This window comes from Eimeria tenella, genomic scaffold (assembly GCF_000499545.2).
Source record: "Eimeria tenella Houghton genomic scaffold, Eth_scaff76, whole genome shotgun sequence".
Taxonomy (NCBI): Eukaryota; Apicomplexa; class Conoidasida; order Eucoccidiorida; family Eimeriidae; genus Eimeria; species Eimeria tenella.
The window spans coordinates 73178-90080 of NW_013545877.1; the positions used below are offsets into that span (position 1 = coordinate 73178).

A 16903-nucleotide genomic window follows, 5' to 3' on the forward strand; every position below is an offset into this window, starting at 1 on the left:
AAATAAATCATGCAGCCTCAAGCTCACGTAGCACACTTCGATGCACGTGACAACCTCGTCCGCGCGACCCCAAAAAGTAGCGAAATCAGACGCTTTGCCCGAGCCGCCATCTCGTAGGGCCGCCCCAGTTGTGGTCTACGTACACGTGTGCTACTTCATGTGCAAATCTGTGCACAACTAAATGTTTACCAACTGTATATAACACTCATCACCTATGTACACTCTCGCCGCACGTCTGTCGCAACATGTGGCAACCACAATTCCACTCCACAGAAGTGGAGAAGAATGCCCCTCTGTCCCAAGCTGGAACACAGCGCTAGCTGCCTACGCCCGAACACAGAAAAAACATTCCCTTTATACCCAAATGCGCACGCCTAGATCCGCATACGTAGACAACGCGAGTAGCTGCATGCGTCAGCGCATGGGTTCATTTCATTCCGTGGTTTTAGTGGCGACTTTGCCCTGGGCGACAAGGTCTGGGTGAACGCCTGCCCTAATGAAATTGTCTGCGGCAGAGTCCTGTGCGTCCACCATAAACGTCGCGTCGTCCGCCATGGCCACGCGGCCGAAGACCCGGCCGCCGCTCTGGGCGCCCGCTGAGGTCTCCTGGGTATAGGTGAGCTTCGACATGTGGCGCGGCGTGGGCGAGAGACAAGCCATGGCTATCAGCCACATCATCGTGACGATGCACCAGAACGCATTCTCTCCAAACACGTCATGGTTGCAGGTCGTGCACTGCAGCGCATCCACACCGGCAACGGGAAGCTTGCTTGCAAAACAGCACGTGGAAGCACACAGCAATAGCTGCGTAAACAAACCCATGCAACTCCAACTACAAACATGAAACAACTCGGGAGCCTATGTGCCGCTGCGTAAACGTTTCGGCTCAGTCATGGCTCCCGCCGAGTCGTACCTGTGAGAACTGGACGCCACTGACGACAGCGAGAACGATAAAGCAGAAAATGACCAACAAGCCGAAGAGACGCATCACCTGGGACAACTCCCCAATCGTGAAACGCGTCAGGCCACTTTGCACCACCGCCGTTCGCTGGAAAATGTAGTAGTTGAATGTCATCTGCACAATGATCCAGCATGCACGCAAAGCTATTGAAGAACTTCAGCCCAACCCGCGACGGCAACAGTGGCTCAAAGCAACCAGAAGCAAAGTCAGCAATAAAGGAAGGAATCTACGCCTGCTGGGAGCGACGTACAATGGCCGCCGGCAGAGCCGATATGAGGCTCCAATACATTGGGATCGTCTTGGGGCTCCTGAGGCACCACAGACGCAAGGCCCAAGGAGAATCGATGCATGTCCATGAAGGCGACAAAAGCTAACTGACATGGGTTGCGTACTGCATCCGAAACTAAACAGGTTATGGCGGAGACGCGACTGGACCAGCAGAAGGTCTGCGGCTGCCCTTGTCATTTCAACTGCTCATTTTAAGCTGATCGAGACAGAACATAGTATGCAATGCTGCCCTGGGTTCGGCTGTGCTGCGGATGGCACTGAAGACGCAAGACTGGTATTCAGGGAGAAGGGCTGCTGGAGTGCCGCATGCGTACTCATCATGAACTGCTGGGTGGACCGTGTAGTAGCAGAAACAGCAAGTGGCGAATATGGTCCACAAACAAGGGAAGAAGAGAAAGAGAACATCTTTCACGGTCAGGTCGCAGACAGAGCCAAAGGCACGCCGCCCAAAGCAACTCCACGCCATCATGTAGAACCCGATCAAGACACCTTAGCAAACAAACAAGCTCGGCGTATCAACCTAAAGTAGACGCATTCAACGTTCTGAGACGACTAGTTGTTCCAAAAGAAATCCAGCTTTCGCAACGGGGGCCCTGAGGTAGGCCCCAAATCGAAGGGCGCTGAAGCGAAACCGGAGGGCAAGAAGAACAAATAGGTAAAAAGAAAGATATAGTTCGGCACGTCGTATTTCGCAGTAAAAAGAAGGTGTAATTTGCTTCTTTAAATGGTAGCGTTCACCAGAATTTGGCCTTTCTAACGAGACAGGTGCAATGTACAAAACAGCCCAACCAGCTAACTACTACCCTGGCGAGGAGCAGCACGCCCTGCCGCCGCAGGCAGAGCAGAGCTGCCCGTCATGCATCCCCCTGTCGGATTCGCTTGCCAATCTCACCTATACTTTTTCGCTTTTCTCTCTATCTAGAACTGTATTCTAGAGATTTTAGGTTTTCTTCTTCCAGCTGTAATCATTAAGGTGGATTACTTCCGCATCAAGCGCTGCGTGTGACTCGTGAGTAGGTGAAGGTGTGCGTGCGTGTGTAGAAAGCTGGTCGACCTCCTGTTGCCGTTTGTTTTCTTACTTGGATTTTTCGAGCTTTATACTTCAAGTCGCTTTATTCTGCGAAGATGGCGAGCGGAATGCCAGTCAACGAGTCCTGCGTGACTACGTTCAACGAACTCAAACTGCGTCACTCTTTCAAATGGATCATCTTCAAGATTGACCACGATGAGATTGTGGTCGAGAAGAAGGGCACTGGTGACGCCTCAACTCTCACAAAGGAACTTCCAGCTAGTGATTGCAGATACGCAGTGTACGATGAAGGTAGGTCGCTTTTTTTTTCCGGTTTCCACTGTGTCAACTCGGTCGTTCTAGTGTCAGGCGGAGCCATCAGTTCCTCCAGCGGCTCTAGTAGAAGAGCACTGCGGCCTGTGGCTTTTCCTTTAGAAATTTACGAACTTGTTTTGGTGTGCGGAGGTGCATTTTTTCTACAGTGGTTCCCCGCGCGGGTGTGTGCACTGGGTGCGCTGTGCACATGCGTGTGTCGGGTTGTTTGTTGAGGGAGCATTAGCTGATAACGCACTGCGAGACCTAAGCGCATTAGTCGGTGTCGATTTGTGTGTGCAGGCCAGAGGATCCACTTCATCTTGTGGTCCCCGGACTGTGCCCCAGTGAAGCCACGCATGATTTACTCTTCATCGAAGGATGCTTTGGCGAAGAAACTGGAGGGAACCGTGGCGACAACCCTGGAGGCCCACGAGCTCGGCGACCTAAGCGTGCTCCATTAGGACGTTTTCAACCCCTAGTCCGTAGCCCGCTAGCCAGAAACCCAGTGCTTGGAGCGGTCGCAACAACTAGCCGCGTTCGTGTAAATTGGGGGTTGTTGTTTCCCCGCTGCCTGCCTTCCCGCCTTCTTCCCCGTGGGACGGTGTGGGGGAGCTAAAGGGCAGGGTGTTCGCTGCTGCATAGTGAAGCAGAAGGCACCCGAGCCCCACACGCAGCTCCTGAAGCGATGTAGTCCAGCAGCGATGAGGCTGCGATGATTCGCTGAGGGCAGCCGAACTCGGAGACGGATAAATCGTAATTGCGCCGCGGGCGAATTGGACAACAGCGTCATGTGGTCTGCGTGTGTCATGTAGAGTTAAGGTTTAATTAGTAGTAGTAGATTAATGCAGGAACATTTGTAAAGTATTAAGGGTTCTAGACGCATTGCGAATTGAGGTATTTACACACTGTAGGTTGGGTATCAGGAGTGTGACAGGGCAGGCTCCCCATCAGAGTCATGCGCGCATTGCTATCAGCAACGGGTGCGCAGATCACGAGCCACTATAGGAACGGATTCACGTCAGTAGCTAGTGAGAGTGAGGCGCATTGAATACTCCGCAGTTGTGGTTGTGGTGAGTAACGCAAGCGGGGAGGTACACCTCGTGTAGAATTTGAGTAACGCAAGCGGGGAGGTGGAACTCCTCGTGTGGAATTTGCTTGGCTAGAAAGCGCCACTATGTTTTATGACGTGATGGCAGAGGCATGTAGGTGGTGTAGTGCTGAAACGTATGGCTCTCTTGCGCCACGAAGACAACACGGGCGGCAGAACGGCTTAAGCAGGCGTGGAAGGATAGGCACCTCGACGGTTCAAGTTCCTGCGTCCCATTCTGGCGAGTGCTTACGCGTTCACTAGTGAGTGCACTCCGAGGTGGAGCTTGAAGCGATGCTTCTTGTCGGTGCGTCCGCTGTTCCTTCGTATGTATTGTTGTGTCCACCCACCTGTATGCGTGCAGCGGCAGGAACAGTGTTATGCTCGTCTAAGTAGGCATCAGCACCAACCAGGCCTTTGATGGAAGGTAGGGCACAGCCGCGCAGGTAAGTAGACGTGATACATGGACAAAAGGGCTTGCCTTCAAACGTGCTCTCATGCAATGCGATTTGAGGGCAATTGAGCACAGCAAGTACCGATGCGTGTATGTTTCCAAGCAATTATTTCAATTTCGTGTAGAGCCTAATCCCATTGAGCTGAACCCAGTAGAATGTGATCTAGATGCGAGCCACTGCCAACTACAGAATTATATAGGCAACTCCCAGTGCTCGGTACAGCTGAGTCAGCAAGGAGTGCAGTCCATCCTTTTGCCAGTTACTTCGAGCTGAGGACAGCGCCAGTGCTCCTGTCGCATGTGCAGTCGATGTTCCTTTGGGCTAGTATTAAGTAGTGGAGAGGAGATGTGCAGGCGGACAACACAGTATCAGAAATGTGGTGCGTGACGGCCACTTTGTGTAGGTGTAATGTGAGTTACTTCATAAGCATATACTATGACCGAAGGGCATTCGTGATGAATGCAGTTTAAGCCAACCAATATCCGAACAATGCACGTGTCTTGTTCTTCATGTACGCACTTCGGGGATAGAAAAAAGAAGGCACTTGGTAGGCTTTGCATGGCACATAGTGCCGCTGCAGTTGGTGCTTAGGGGCCCGGCATTTTTCTTAGGTCACCCCATGACTCGCCATCATTCTGTTCTTTGATCATAGGACGCAGTACTGCGCAGCCGAGACCCTCTGATGCTCACTTCAAAATGAACATGAGGCTCTGTGCCTCAGTTTAGTGCTGGGTATCAGTGAGACACCCTAAGCCACAAACCACGACACGAATAAGACCAAATAGCATAAATTCATGAATCAGAGCGCATACAACGCTCCAGCACCGCACAAAGCGGCACTACGAAAAGAGAAATGATCTGCCATCAACCATCCCGGCCTCCTTACTTGTTGAGGGCGCAGCTAATTGCATAGACCTGATTTTGTACAGGCATCCATTTAATTCCTAGCTCCATATAAGTTCAACAATGTTTATCTTCAACGTTGTCAGGGGGACAAAAGGCTTATCCATCTTCAGAGTTCGTGGGCCCCTCTTTGCTCCTCCATCACTACATCGTTTCTGCTGAGTCCCTACTACCCTTTCGCCTTTAATATAAAACATTGATAGACTGAAAGGCACATAAAGGCATGCAGTGTTTTGGAGTAATTTTTTTATCACTCAGCCTTGAGTGCTGGTGCTGGCACGGCGGCTGCTGCTGCTGCTCTTCTGTCGCCGCCCCAGCAGAGCAGCAGTGGCCAGTGAGGCCCGATCAGCTCTGTGATCCTCTGCAATAAGACGAAGGCCCGCTTCTATGTTTCCCGTTGATTTCTTTTTATTATTTAGTGGGTCTTCACAATTAGATGATACCTCTTGTCAAAATCAACCAACAAACACACCTCAGGCACTTCAGACCGAGCCCGTGTCTGTCGTTTCCAGAGTTGTGAGGCCGTTTCCCCTCCTCCTAGCCTCCAAAACCTAGACCCTGTAAGCGAATACCTAAGTGCCCCTCTCTGAATCGCCCATCGTCTGTCCATGCTTTAGGCCACTTTACCCCATCTGGCCCCGTAAGACGGTCCTAAGCCTTCACAATGCAGCAGCCGTCCTACCCTCCCTCTAGACCACGACAGGGAGGGCCCCCCATGGGACCTCCGTCATTTGGATTTCCTCCAGGAGGAATGGGGCCCCCAGGTTTCGGCTGTGGAAAAGGGGCCCCGCCACTGCCAGGGGCGCCGCGTCCCCCAGGGGGCCCCGGAGGCAATATGGGGCCCCCAGGGCCAATGTTTCCTCCTCCGGGGGCCTTTGGGGGCCGACCTCCGTTCAGTGGCGGGCCTCTGGGGGGCCCTCCACCACCTGGAGGGTTCGGAGGCCCTCCGCTGCCTCCGGGGGGCTTTGGGCCGGGAGGACCCCCTTTCGGTGGCCCCGGTGGTGTCCCACACGAGGCGGCAGCAGCAGCTGCAGCAGCAGCTGCTGCTGCTGCGACACTAGCGGCAGCGACGGGTGGGTTTGGTGGTCTGCCTTTTGTCCCGAATGCGCCTTGTCCTGTGCCACCGGGGCCGCCTAATGGCGCCATTCCCCCTCCAGGGGCCCCTCTTGGGAGACCAGCACCTCTGTCTCTGGATGAGCATATGAAGAACGTGAGGCCCTCTGACTACGTGCCGATCAAGTCAGACAAGGGGCCGCGTCGTGGAGGAGGAGGCCCCTCACATCAGCAGTTGTTGCTGCAGCGGCTGCAGGAGGAAGGGGACTTCGGTCGCCTGATGAAGATGGCTAAGGAGCAGCTACAGCGGGAAGGGTTTGTTTTTGCTGTGCAGCAGCTGGTAGCTGGGAAGCTGAAGGAGGAAGAGGGTGCTGCTGCTGCTGCTGCTGGCAACGAGGAGCAACTGGTCAACCTCATAAGGGAAGAGGGGCGCAAGCACATACCTGAGCATGTGAAGAAGACAGTTCTTAGGACAATAGAGACACTGGCAGGGCTGGAGGCCCCAAAACCCAAGGCAGATCCTCAGGAATCCGGAGAGGAAGAGAAACAGCAGAAGGAGGAAGATAAGAAAGAGAAGCAGGAAGAGGAGCAGCGGGATAAGTCTCCGGCGTCTGCTGCACCCGCAGCTGGCGCGTTGGCTACAAGTGTCTCGGTCAGCAGGAGCCGCAGCGTGAGCCGAGGCAGCGTAGATCGCAGCCGCAGCGGCAGCAGCAGGTCCCCTGAGCCCTCTCCTGACAGGCACAGCAAAGCAGACAGTCAAGAGAGGCATTTGCTGTGGAGAAGAGCAGCAGCCTTCAGGTCCATTGCGGGAAGACCCGCCTCTGCAGCTGCTGCAGCTGAGGAAGACGGCCGCCGTAGCAATAGCAGCAGCAGGAGCAGGGGACGCAGCACAAGCAGGCGACGCAGTGCCAGCAGCAGCAAACGGAGGGGCAGCACCAGCAGGAAGCGGAGGAATAAGGGCAGGAGCCGGAGCGTGAGTAGCAGCCGCAGCAGCAGGCGCAGCCGGGGCAGCAGCAGAAGCGTAAGCAGCAGCAGGCACAGAAGGACAAGAAGGGGAGAACGCGGTGACAGGGACAAAAAGAGGAAAGAGACGGACAAGGACCACAAGAGCAGCAGCAGCAAAACAACTAAAGACAGAAGGGACAAGGGCAGCAAGCGCAAAGAGACAACAGACGCAGGCAGACATAAGAGCAGCAGCAAAACACAGAACAGCAGCAGCAGCAGCAAAAAGCAGAGCAGCAGCAGCAGTGGCAGCAAGAAACACAGCAGCAGCAGTAAGAGGTACAGCAGTAGCAGCAAAAAACAAAGCAGTAGCAGCAAGAAACACGGCAGCAGCAGCGGTGACAAACGCTAAGGTATATTCGTTTTCATGCGCAGATTCAAGATGCAACATATAGCATGCGGGCACTATACGCATGTGCCAATCGACGTTTTGCTTTTGTCTGCCCTGCCATATTTCCTGTTTGTTTCGATGTGCTCTTTGTCACATATCATTCCTCGTTTTCTGTATGCCTCCTCCTATTCGCTCCTTGTGGCCGTTTGCACGTTGTCTCATATGGACAGATAGAGAGATTATTGTTGCGCGACACGGTGTTGTTGCCGCGCGGCAGCAGAATTAAAGGGACAACTTGGGCTAAACTGACGACGCTACATGAAAGAGAAAGTGATACCCTCGAAGGCTCAGACAATACGTTTGGCCATTTAAATCAGATGCGGTCCAAGCTTTGATGCTTATGCTTTGAACAGTAGTATTACGGAAGAAGGACCGTGAGGCTTCACCATTCAGGGCCCAACTGCAATTTAAATGCTCAGGCATGTGTGGCTCAGGCTTTTGCGCTGCTGATGCACTGCTCAGTATGCAGGCTATACAGCTCTATATTTAGGATTAGGTGCAGCGCATGCATTTGCGAAGAAGAGTTGGGATAGCTTTTAGTTGCATCGGCTGTGTCCCGCTAGGGGATAGTAGCGGCCAAAGATAAGGTTGCTCGGTAAGATGCTTAAGTGGCACCCTGTTCCACAGAGTACCCACCGGGACCAACGACGAACTCTGAAGCGCTGCAGCCACATTGTCATAGAATATCTGGGCGCTGCCCGTGCTCAGATTGGCACTTGGAGACAGCAACTGGAACTACAACTGCCGTTCAAAAAGCAGCATTTCCAACCTTCTGCACCAGATGCTTCCGTGGCCATCTGGGTCGTTGCCGGTGCATCTTACTCTCTCTCGGATCTTGCGTGGACAGCTGTGGAGTAGACGGTTGACACACTTTGGAACCCTGAGGGTCCTTTACTTCTGAGTGAGCGTTGGTTCCTCTTTGCAGTACCTTTAGTAGAATAAGGAATGAGGGCAATATCCGGTGAAAACTGGGAGCGCTCATCCTACCGTAGCAAAGCATGGTTCATGGGGCTGAAGGTCTTGGTGGCCCTTTTCGGGAGTGCCTTATACAACCACCTCACAGAGGACGCTGACGGCGGATCGGGCCTCCACAAGTTGTTTCCCAGTATTCTGCAGCACTATCGGTCGAGGGCTGATACCTGCAGCGCTGCAGGTCGAGGCCTGGCAGGTGGTGCTAGGGCACGCCATATTTAGGAAGAACTGGGCTTTTGGAAGCGTTTGGCTCCAAAAAGGGGGATTCTCTTTCCGCTCGAGCATTAGAGCGAACAAAGAATTTGCCTTCAGAGGTACTTTGGGGGCGTCCCTAAAACTGCTAAGAGTGCATAAACTTCGAAAGCGATACTCGCGTCAGAATTCGCGCCAGCAAATTTAAGCCCAGAAGACTCCGATCTACACGAAGTCGAGACCTCTTTCAAATGCATGTGAAAAAATGGGTAGAGCTCCCTTCTGCTCTTTCATCACAGCCATATTTCAGCCTTCTATGCAATATTTTCTGCACTCATGAGGTGAGCAGCAGCTCAGTGCCAGCACACCGAATCCACCAGGGATTCCGTACCCACAACGCAGGGTGGCTGCTTCAGCGTTTTAGATCGCACTGCTGTAGGAGCCCTGCCTTTGTGCTGGGAACAACCGAGCGTCTTCGCCCACATCGCCATAAGAATACTACGTTTGTGGTGAGACGGACCAAAGAAAATTTTTTGCTTTCGCCTGCAAAGCCTGCTTCCTGACCTTACAGGATTTGCGCTTTTTTTGGTGCCCAAAATCGAACACCTTTTAACATGTTGCAAGAACCGCACCTTCTGAGTCGGCTGTGCTGTCCATGCTAGCTGCGCTGTCCACGCTAGGCCAAAAACAGCACTAAGGCCCACATAGCGCGCCAGAAGTTCGCGTCTGGAAAAGATTGTGTGTTGCTTGCATTAAAGGAAAGCCCAAAAGAACTTGCGATTCCGTACAGGCACAGTTTTAAATGCAGCGGAAAAGTATTAGAGGCATACGGATTGCAGTGATTCGAAACGATCCATCCAAAACACCGTGGGCCTGATCTGTCATAAAAGTGAGTCTCTTCACCAAAGTATATTTACATCTGCACCCTAAGTTTTCTTACCACAAATTTTACTGCCTCTGGAAGTTGTTCCTGGGCAACTTTGTAGTGGATGCAGCGCCCTACACTCGGTTTCCTACGTTTACAACACATCCCTTGGATTTCATAAGCTAATATATCCTTGAACAGTCTATAGTCACACATTCGCTACAGGGATTTATCAAGACATGGGTAAATTCACAACCAAATATCCCGAAACATAGAATAACGACGTGTGTGCCGAACTGCGTCCCCAAACCATGCATAGCTACGTACAGTGAAATAAGCTTTCAGAAAATTTTCATACAGAATATTTATTTCGACGTGGGACTAAGATCGATCGTTGCACTCCGTTTGGCAACGACAACTTGTCTACACAACAAGGAGCAGAGACTCGGACTCCACCAATGTTGCATAGTCTCATCGAAACCGCCAGGTGGATTCCAGGAAAGGCATTGTATTCCTACAAAGACACAAAACAAGTTGAAAGCTCAAGGCTAGGGAATAACGCTGTACATGTGAAAATGGGGACAGAAACCTTGGGAAGCATCTCACTGCATAAACTAACTTCTGTGGAAGATAATATCAAGTAGCGTACTTTGTAATCGTTTCATCGCCTGCATCCCCCTTCAGTTACGTTATTCTATCCACTGAATTTGTTTTGATAATTGAATAGAGCGGAATACAACGCGTATTGAAGAAGCGAAAACGAAGGCAAGCAGTGGGGCACCACTTTCTCTCACCGCGGCATTGTCGGGGCTGCTGCATGGAGGTCTCCTGCAGCCCCACCCACCCCGGTTAACCCGTAGACGAGAAATCTTAAATGCTAAACCTTCATCAAGGTTAATGTGATTCAACATCAAGACGAAAAGAAGTCGGCTGCTGTTTCCAGTGAGATGAACGTAGTAATCGCACAAGGGCATATCTGCTGCTGTTGCTGTTGTTGTTTGGTGAAACTGCTCCCGGCATAGCCGCTGCAGGTGCACCTCCAGCTTCTTTAGGCTGCTACACGATTAGTATTGTGCGTTTTCGGTGCTGTTGCTGCCCGCAGTATCGGCAGCAGCGGCAGAAGCGGCAGTGGCGGAAGAACTCCTTAGGGCTTAAATGTTTGTTGCCCCCTCAGGACCGCTCGTATCTTGTTCTGTTCGCTTCGCATCCGCAGCAGCAGCCCGTCAATTTTTCCCTAGCACCTGCGGCATCTGCAGCAGCACCATTGGCGGCTCCAGAACACCCAGTTGTAGCAGCAGGAACAGCAGGAGGATGGCATCCGCAGCAGTAGCTAAGGGGGCCGCAGGACGCAGGGCGGACGCCGGCACGGCCCACACCCTTGGTGCCACTGGGCACATTGGGGGACCCTTCACCCCTACTAAGGATGCTCCATTTATAAAAAGGCGGCTGGAGGTATTCCAGCGCCTCATGGCCAAACAACAGCAAGACATTAAAGGTAAAGTTGCTGCTGTTTATCTCGACGCTGTAGCTGCTGCTGATGCTGTTGGCGCTCTTGGTTACTGCTGCCGCTGGTCTAGGGGACGCTGCCACCCTCTTCAGGCAGCGTCTTCAACCGCAGGAATAATAGTAGTGAGGGTAGTACAACTAATGGCGAACAGGCGGTTCGTTATTTCTTGGTAGAGGGCGGCTGTATAGCTTTTCTTTACCGCCATATGCAAGTACTCGGATGAAACCCGCCAGACTTTTTGCTGCAGGATTGAGACAAAGAGAGAGCATGAGATTTAAGCGTCAGGCTGTAGACATAAGGGGTTGAGAAGTAGAAACAATGGATTAGGGATATATCTTCCATAAAAACAGGACAGCCCGATACAAGAACATAGATATGTGCGGTACAAACGGAGATAGGTGTATCCGTTGTACAAGTAACGCATTGCGGGCGTTGCGATTGTTGGATCAATGACGCGTCTGGGAGTGCACACATAAAGACTGCATGCAGCTAATTTAATAGAGGCTAAGAGAATGCATGCTCCTTGTCTTGGGGCCTACAGAAAAAAGCCACGAAAAGATTACTATTGAGTTGCCAGACGGCAGCAAACGCGAAGGCGTTTGCTGGGAAACAACTCCAATGCAAGTCGCAGCAGAGATTTCCAAGGGTCTTGCCAATGCAGCGGTCATTGCCAAGGTAAGCTAGGGCGTGTGAAGCTACAGGCGGAGCAGTAAGCGTAATAGCAGCAACAGCGGCGGTGGCAATAGTTATCAGGGAGAGGAACGGTGCCGCCATTGCTCTTCCTTTAGTAACCCTGCTGCTTGTTCGTAGCTGCTTACTTGTGTCGCCTCGTTGTTCGTGCTTGTTGTCGGTACGATGTGATTCTGCTACACCTAGGTCAGAATTCGCACGGTGTGTTCATCGATTGGCACGTAAACAGACCATTTTGTGTTCCTGTGTAGATCCTGTTCAGGTAGCCTATGCGGACAGCGCTGCTGGGTCTTCGTCTATGTTGGCAGCAGCCGACGATGAGACGACAGGAGCGGCTGCAGAAGAAAGCTGCTGCGGTGGCGACGAGTCGGAAGCGGAAGCCGAGCATGAAAAAATCCCCTGGCAGCTTTGGGACATGGCGAGGCCTCTTGAGGGCAGCTGTAAACTGCAAATCTTGAAATTCGATTCGCCGGAAGCTCAAAATGTGTTCTGGCATTCTAGTGCTCACATTTTAGGTAGGTGCTGCTTTGAGGTGTCTGCCTCTGTTAGGCTGGTTGTCTTTTTGCCTGTGTTTTGTGGGTTCAACGCTTGCCGTTCCCTGTCTTTTCGTTTCCCTTTATTTGGCAGCGACTGCGCATGTTTATGCGTGCCCTCTATTTAAGTTTATTTGTTGTTTTCCGAATTCTGTCTGCTTGTTCCTATGTTTTAACCTCAAGTCTTCGTGATTTTCGTCCTTAAGGTGCAGATCGCATGGGTCTTCCAATGTTGCAGCCATGTTTTTGCGTTTTGTGTTCAGGCCAAGCAATGGAGTGTGAGTTCGGTGCGTTGCTAACTGTGGGGCCTGCGTTGAAGCCCGGCTTTTACTACGACTGCTACATGGGCCAGAAGAGCCTGAGCGAGAGTGAGCACGGGGCTCTGAACGCTGCGGCTCAGCGCATTGTGTCGGAGGCCCAACCTTTTGAGCGTTTGGTCTGCACGAAGGAAGAGGCTCTTGAGATGTTCGCAGAAAACCCATTCAAGGTGGCCCTTATCACCACAAAAGTGCCAGACGGAGGCCTTACTACGGTTTACCGCTGCGGGACCCTTGTTGATATCTGCAGGGGCCCTCACGTGCCCACGACGGCTCTTTGCAAATCCTTCTCGGTTACCCGACATAGTGCTGCGTACTGGTTGGGTAACAGCAGCAACGACAGCCTGCAGCGTGTGTACGGCGTTTCTTTCCCTGAGAAGAAACAGCTGAAAGAGTACCTGGACCTGTTGGAGAAGGCCAAGGAAAGGGACCACCGTTTGCTAGGAAACAACTTGTCTCTGTTTTTCTTTGAGCCGACGGTGTCGGCTGGGTCCGCTTTTTGGCTCCCAGAGGGCGCAAAAGTGTACAACAAGCTGATTGAGTTTATCCGCAAGGAATACCAGATAAGAGGCTTCAAGGAGGTCATCACTCCCAACATCTTCTCCTGTGACCTGTGGAAGACCAGTGGCCACTATGACAATTACAAAGAAAATATGTTTCTCATGGACGTAGAGGGTAAGGAGTGGGGTCTGAAGCCTATGAACTGCCCGGGCCACTGCGTCATGTTCCGACACCTCGCGCCCTCCTACCGCCAGCTGCCTCTGCGCCTGGCCGACTTTGGGGTCCTGCACCGCAATGAAGCTAGCGGTTCTCTCTCCGGGCTGACCCGTGTGCGCCGTTTCCAGCAGGACGATGCGCACATATTTTGCACAATGGAGCAGATTGAGGCAGAGGTGGTGTCGGCCCTAGAGTTCCTGTTCTACGTCTACGAACAATTTGGCTTCTCCTTCTCCCTATTCCTCTCCACACGCCCAGCCAAAGCCATGGGGAGCGTGGAGACGTGGAAACAGGCTGAGGCAGCACTTCGCAAGGCTTTAGTGTCTCTTAACAGGCCTTGGAAACTTAACCCCGGCGACGGAGCGTTCTATGGACCCAAAATCGACATCCAGCTCTGGGACGCGCTTAAGAGGCCTCACCAGTGCGGCACCATACAGCTCGACTTCCAGCTGCCTATTCGCTTCAATCTTCAATACAAAACGCATGAAGAAACGGCAGCAGCAGCGGCGGCGGCAGCAGCAAACAAAAAGGCGCAAGCCACGGAAACCAGCCCCAAAATGAATGGAGACGTAGCCAATGGGAATGATGACAACCAGCAACGGTTTCAAGAGGGGCACCTTAAGCCTGGCATGGCCAGGCCTGTCATCATCCACAGAGCTATTCTTGGTAAGATGAGGAACTCCGTCAGTTTGATTTCAGCTCGTCAGCTTGTAGCTTGTTTCCTTCAGCTCTTCTGCGCGTCTCTTTACTTGTCTCTTCATGCCTGCATTTTCCGTCTGTTTGCTTAGTGTATGGATGCTGCTTGGGAAAGCTGGGAAGCTTGGGGTACGATCCCTATGGAGGGCTGTGACTCGTTTGTGTAGTTTCTGTACTTTCTTGGTGCTTGTGGATGCCTGTTTGTTTCTGGCTTCTGTTTGTTTTGTTGGGTCTCTGTAGCAGAAGCGTATGAGTCTATGTTGTGGCACGTGCGCAGGCTCTATCGAGCGCATGTGTGCTGTTTTGCTGGAGCACTCGGGCGGCAAGTTCCCCTTTTGGTTGTCTCCTCGCCAGTGTATCGTTTTGCCGATTTCAGACAAAGTTGCTCCGTATGCAGAAAAGGTCATGAAGGCGCTGCAGCGCGAAGGTGAGAGTCCTATATACAGGAATGAGAATATATAGGAAGCCATCAGGGTGAGGGAACAGACTGAGGAATAGAGCTTTTTTCTTTGCCTGCGCCCACTGCTGCCTCATCGCGTCCTGTAATTGCTGCCACCGCGGTTGCTGAAATCACCAGCACTGTTTCTGCTGCTGTGGGTGATGCTTGTCTAGGGTACGAGGTAGGCATAGACCTTTCGAACAACACCATTAACAAAAAGATTCGAGAGGCGCAGCTGCAGCAGTGGAACCTTCTTCTGGTGGTTGGAGAGGCAGAGGCAGCGGCCAAGACTGTGACCGTGCGAGACAGAGCAGATCCGAAACAACAGGAGTGCTTATCTATGCCTGAGCTTCTTGAGAAACTGCGCAAGCTCGCCATGCCCTCGTCACAGCCGCCACTCGATGTAAGGAAGCTCTGGAGTGTCTTTGTGTTTGTTTGTGTCCTAGCCTTTGAACTTTTCGAGTCTATTTCGAGTCTGTGATTAGATTTTCTTTGAATCGCTGCATATTGAGTATTCTTGTCTCTGTCGTTGGCTAGCTGCTGGTTGCGAATATTGAATCGACAATCTACGCCTAATCCGTGCATATTTGTACAGCGTCTGTCTCTCATTGGAGAGTATGTTGTATGCCGCTGCAGTGTAATTGTCTCTGATTAGTTCTTCACCTGGTTAGGTTAACAATTGTCTCTGCCTGTTTGTTGGTTCTTTCCTCGTTTTCATCTTGTTCGCTGCCGCTTTCTGCGTGACTTTTTACCGTATCTGCCGCAGTCCGTTATGCAACCCCAATATTCCGCCCGTGTCACTGTCAGTGTCTGCGCCCTTGCATTGCTTCTAGCGCGCTTGTATTTTTCAGCTATTCGCAGCTTTGTATATACTCAGTGTGCTTCTGAGCTTTTGATTGCGGAGGTAGCCTTCTTTCGTTTTTGTTGGGGTGTACTTACAGCTCAATGAGTGGAAGCGGAAGGACGCTTGAAGACCCACCACCGATTGAACTGAGAAGTGGACATTATCCAGGTTTAAAACTTTGCAGTCACCAGCAGTGCTCGTATCTTCTTCGAAGATGGATTTAGCGCCGAGTGCGTGAAGCAGGGTGAAGCTCTGTGGAAACATTACGCAGCAACGACACCAGCATATGGTCTCCCTTTTGTTGCTGCCTGAGGCACACGAACAGGCATATTGTATGCTTAACTAGCGAGTTTCGTGAGAGGCCACTGCACCCTCCCCACGAGGCTTTTGCTGGGCCAGCTCAAGTCCACTACAACAGCAGCAGTCTGCACAAGACAGTTTTAAATTCAAGAAAGTCAGCAGCTGCAGTTAGTTGCTCCGGTGTCCGCCGGTTTTTGTTTGCGTGTGGACGGCCAAGACACCTCCGCGTCTGTGCTTCTTGTTTGGCCTCTGCGACACGTTTTGTGGCCCTCAGAGGCCCGTGAGGCTGACAGACGTGCAGGGTTGCAGTTCGTGCGCGTATGCTTCTGGCTTTAGTTCCCTCGCTGACTATAGTAGTCTTATGATCAAGCCTAGGGGTGAATGCTGACTTTCTGTTGACAAGCAGCATAGATAAAGGGGCACGCTGACGTTGAGAAATAGATGTGTCATGAATGACTGTAACAAGGTGCATAAGCCTAGACCTGAATAAGTAACTGTGCGCGCAGAAAGCCAATGCGATTGTACGTGCCAGCGCAAGTGCTAATCCTCATAAGGAGTTCAAGTCAAGTGCAGGTCAGAGTCACGGACAACAGCTCTTCCTATCAGAAATGCCTCTCCCCATGCGCGCAGACGTGCCTGGGTTCTTGAGAGCGTGGCATTTTTGGTCTTTTTCCCTGCTTCGCTCGTTCCAAAAATACCTATAAGCTTTCTTTGGGTGTGGGCCCTATCGCGCAGCTGCTACTAAGTGATAGGAAACAGCTTTCTCATGGCCTCATCGCCAGGTTGACGGCTTCACCATAGAGTTTGGTCTCAATGCAGTCGAAATCTTCCCCAAGAGAGACCTCCACAGGTACAGGATGACTCACAGGAGCCCATTGAAAAGCACCCGACATCCATAAACGTCATTAAAAATTTCTCAAAGAGGTGCTATAGGGACTGTGGGGGAATTTTGTGATGGCCAAGAGGACAGACAACCACTGGATGGGTTTGCGTAAGTCCAGCGGACTTGATTGCGGAGTCTGTATTGTTTTGTCCGTGCTCAGCCCGAAACCTGGAACCAAAATAAATTAAATGCATTTTATTGAGGGTCACGAGAACATTTCAGCTATATGTAGTGTTCTAAAGGAGACAACTTGATATGGCGTTGGACTGGCTCACCAGCTGAGGGCCCCAGGGGCCCCCGAAACGGGCGCCCTATGTTCAGCACTCCGCCCCTAATAGAATAACCTATTCTCTGTTTAAGGCATTCCTGCTTTTATTTTTCCAATTTTCACTCCTTAAATCAAGTCAACACCGCATAGCAGCGAGTGCGCGTTCTCTTTGGAAACAAGGAGGCTCGTACCAGGCCGGCCTTTTACTGTCCAGTT

General features: G+C 51.8%; 4 protein-coding genes across 4 annotated transcripts; 3 read left to right on the forward strand and 1 right to left on the reverse strand.

Annotated features, from left to right (window-relative positions):
- Positions 1-432: 432 nt before the first annotated feature.
- On the reverse strand, positions 433-1075 carry ETH_00020310 (uncharacterized protein; the record flags this gene model as incomplete). The annotated part of the gene is made up of 2 exons (XM_013380638.1): positions 433-735; positions 914-1075. The coding sequence occupies 2 exons, from the start codon at positions 1073-1075 to the stop codon at positions 433-435; spliced, it is 465 nt and encodes a 154-aa protein (XP_013236092.1).
- A 1299-nt stretch (positions 1076-2374) lies between these two features.
- On the forward strand, positions 2375-3034 carry ETH_00020315 (actin depolymerizing factor; the record flags this gene model as incomplete). The annotated part of the gene is made up of 2 exons (XM_013380639.1): positions 2375-2570; positions 2874-3034. 2 exons carry the CDS (start codon positions 2375-2377, stop codon positions 3032-3034), a joined length of 357 nt encoding a protein of 118 aa, XP_013236093.1.
- A 2648-nt stretch (positions 3035-5682) lies between these two features.
- On the forward strand, positions 5683-7425 carry ETH_00020320 (uncharacterized protein; the record flags this gene model as incomplete). Its single annotated transcript, XM_013380640.1, has 1 exon — positions 5683-7425. One exon carries the CDS (start codon positions 5683-5685, stop codon positions 7423-7425), a length of 1743 nt encoding a protein of 580 aa, XP_013236094.1.
- Positions 7426-10648: 3223 nt separating this feature from the next.
- On the forward strand, positions 10649-15363 carry ETH_00020325 (threonyl-tRNA synthetase, putative; the record flags this gene model as incomplete). Its single annotated transcript, XM_013380641.1, has 7 exons — positions 10649-10988; positions 11542-11675; positions 11953-12205; positions 12487-13923; positions 14231-14380; positions 14566-14795; positions 15334-15363. The coding sequence occupies 7 exons, from the start codon at positions 10649-10651 to the stop codon at positions 15361-15363; spliced, it is 2574 nt and encodes an 857-aa protein (XP_013236095.1).
- Between the last annotated feature and the right edge of the window lie 1540 nt (positions 15364-16903).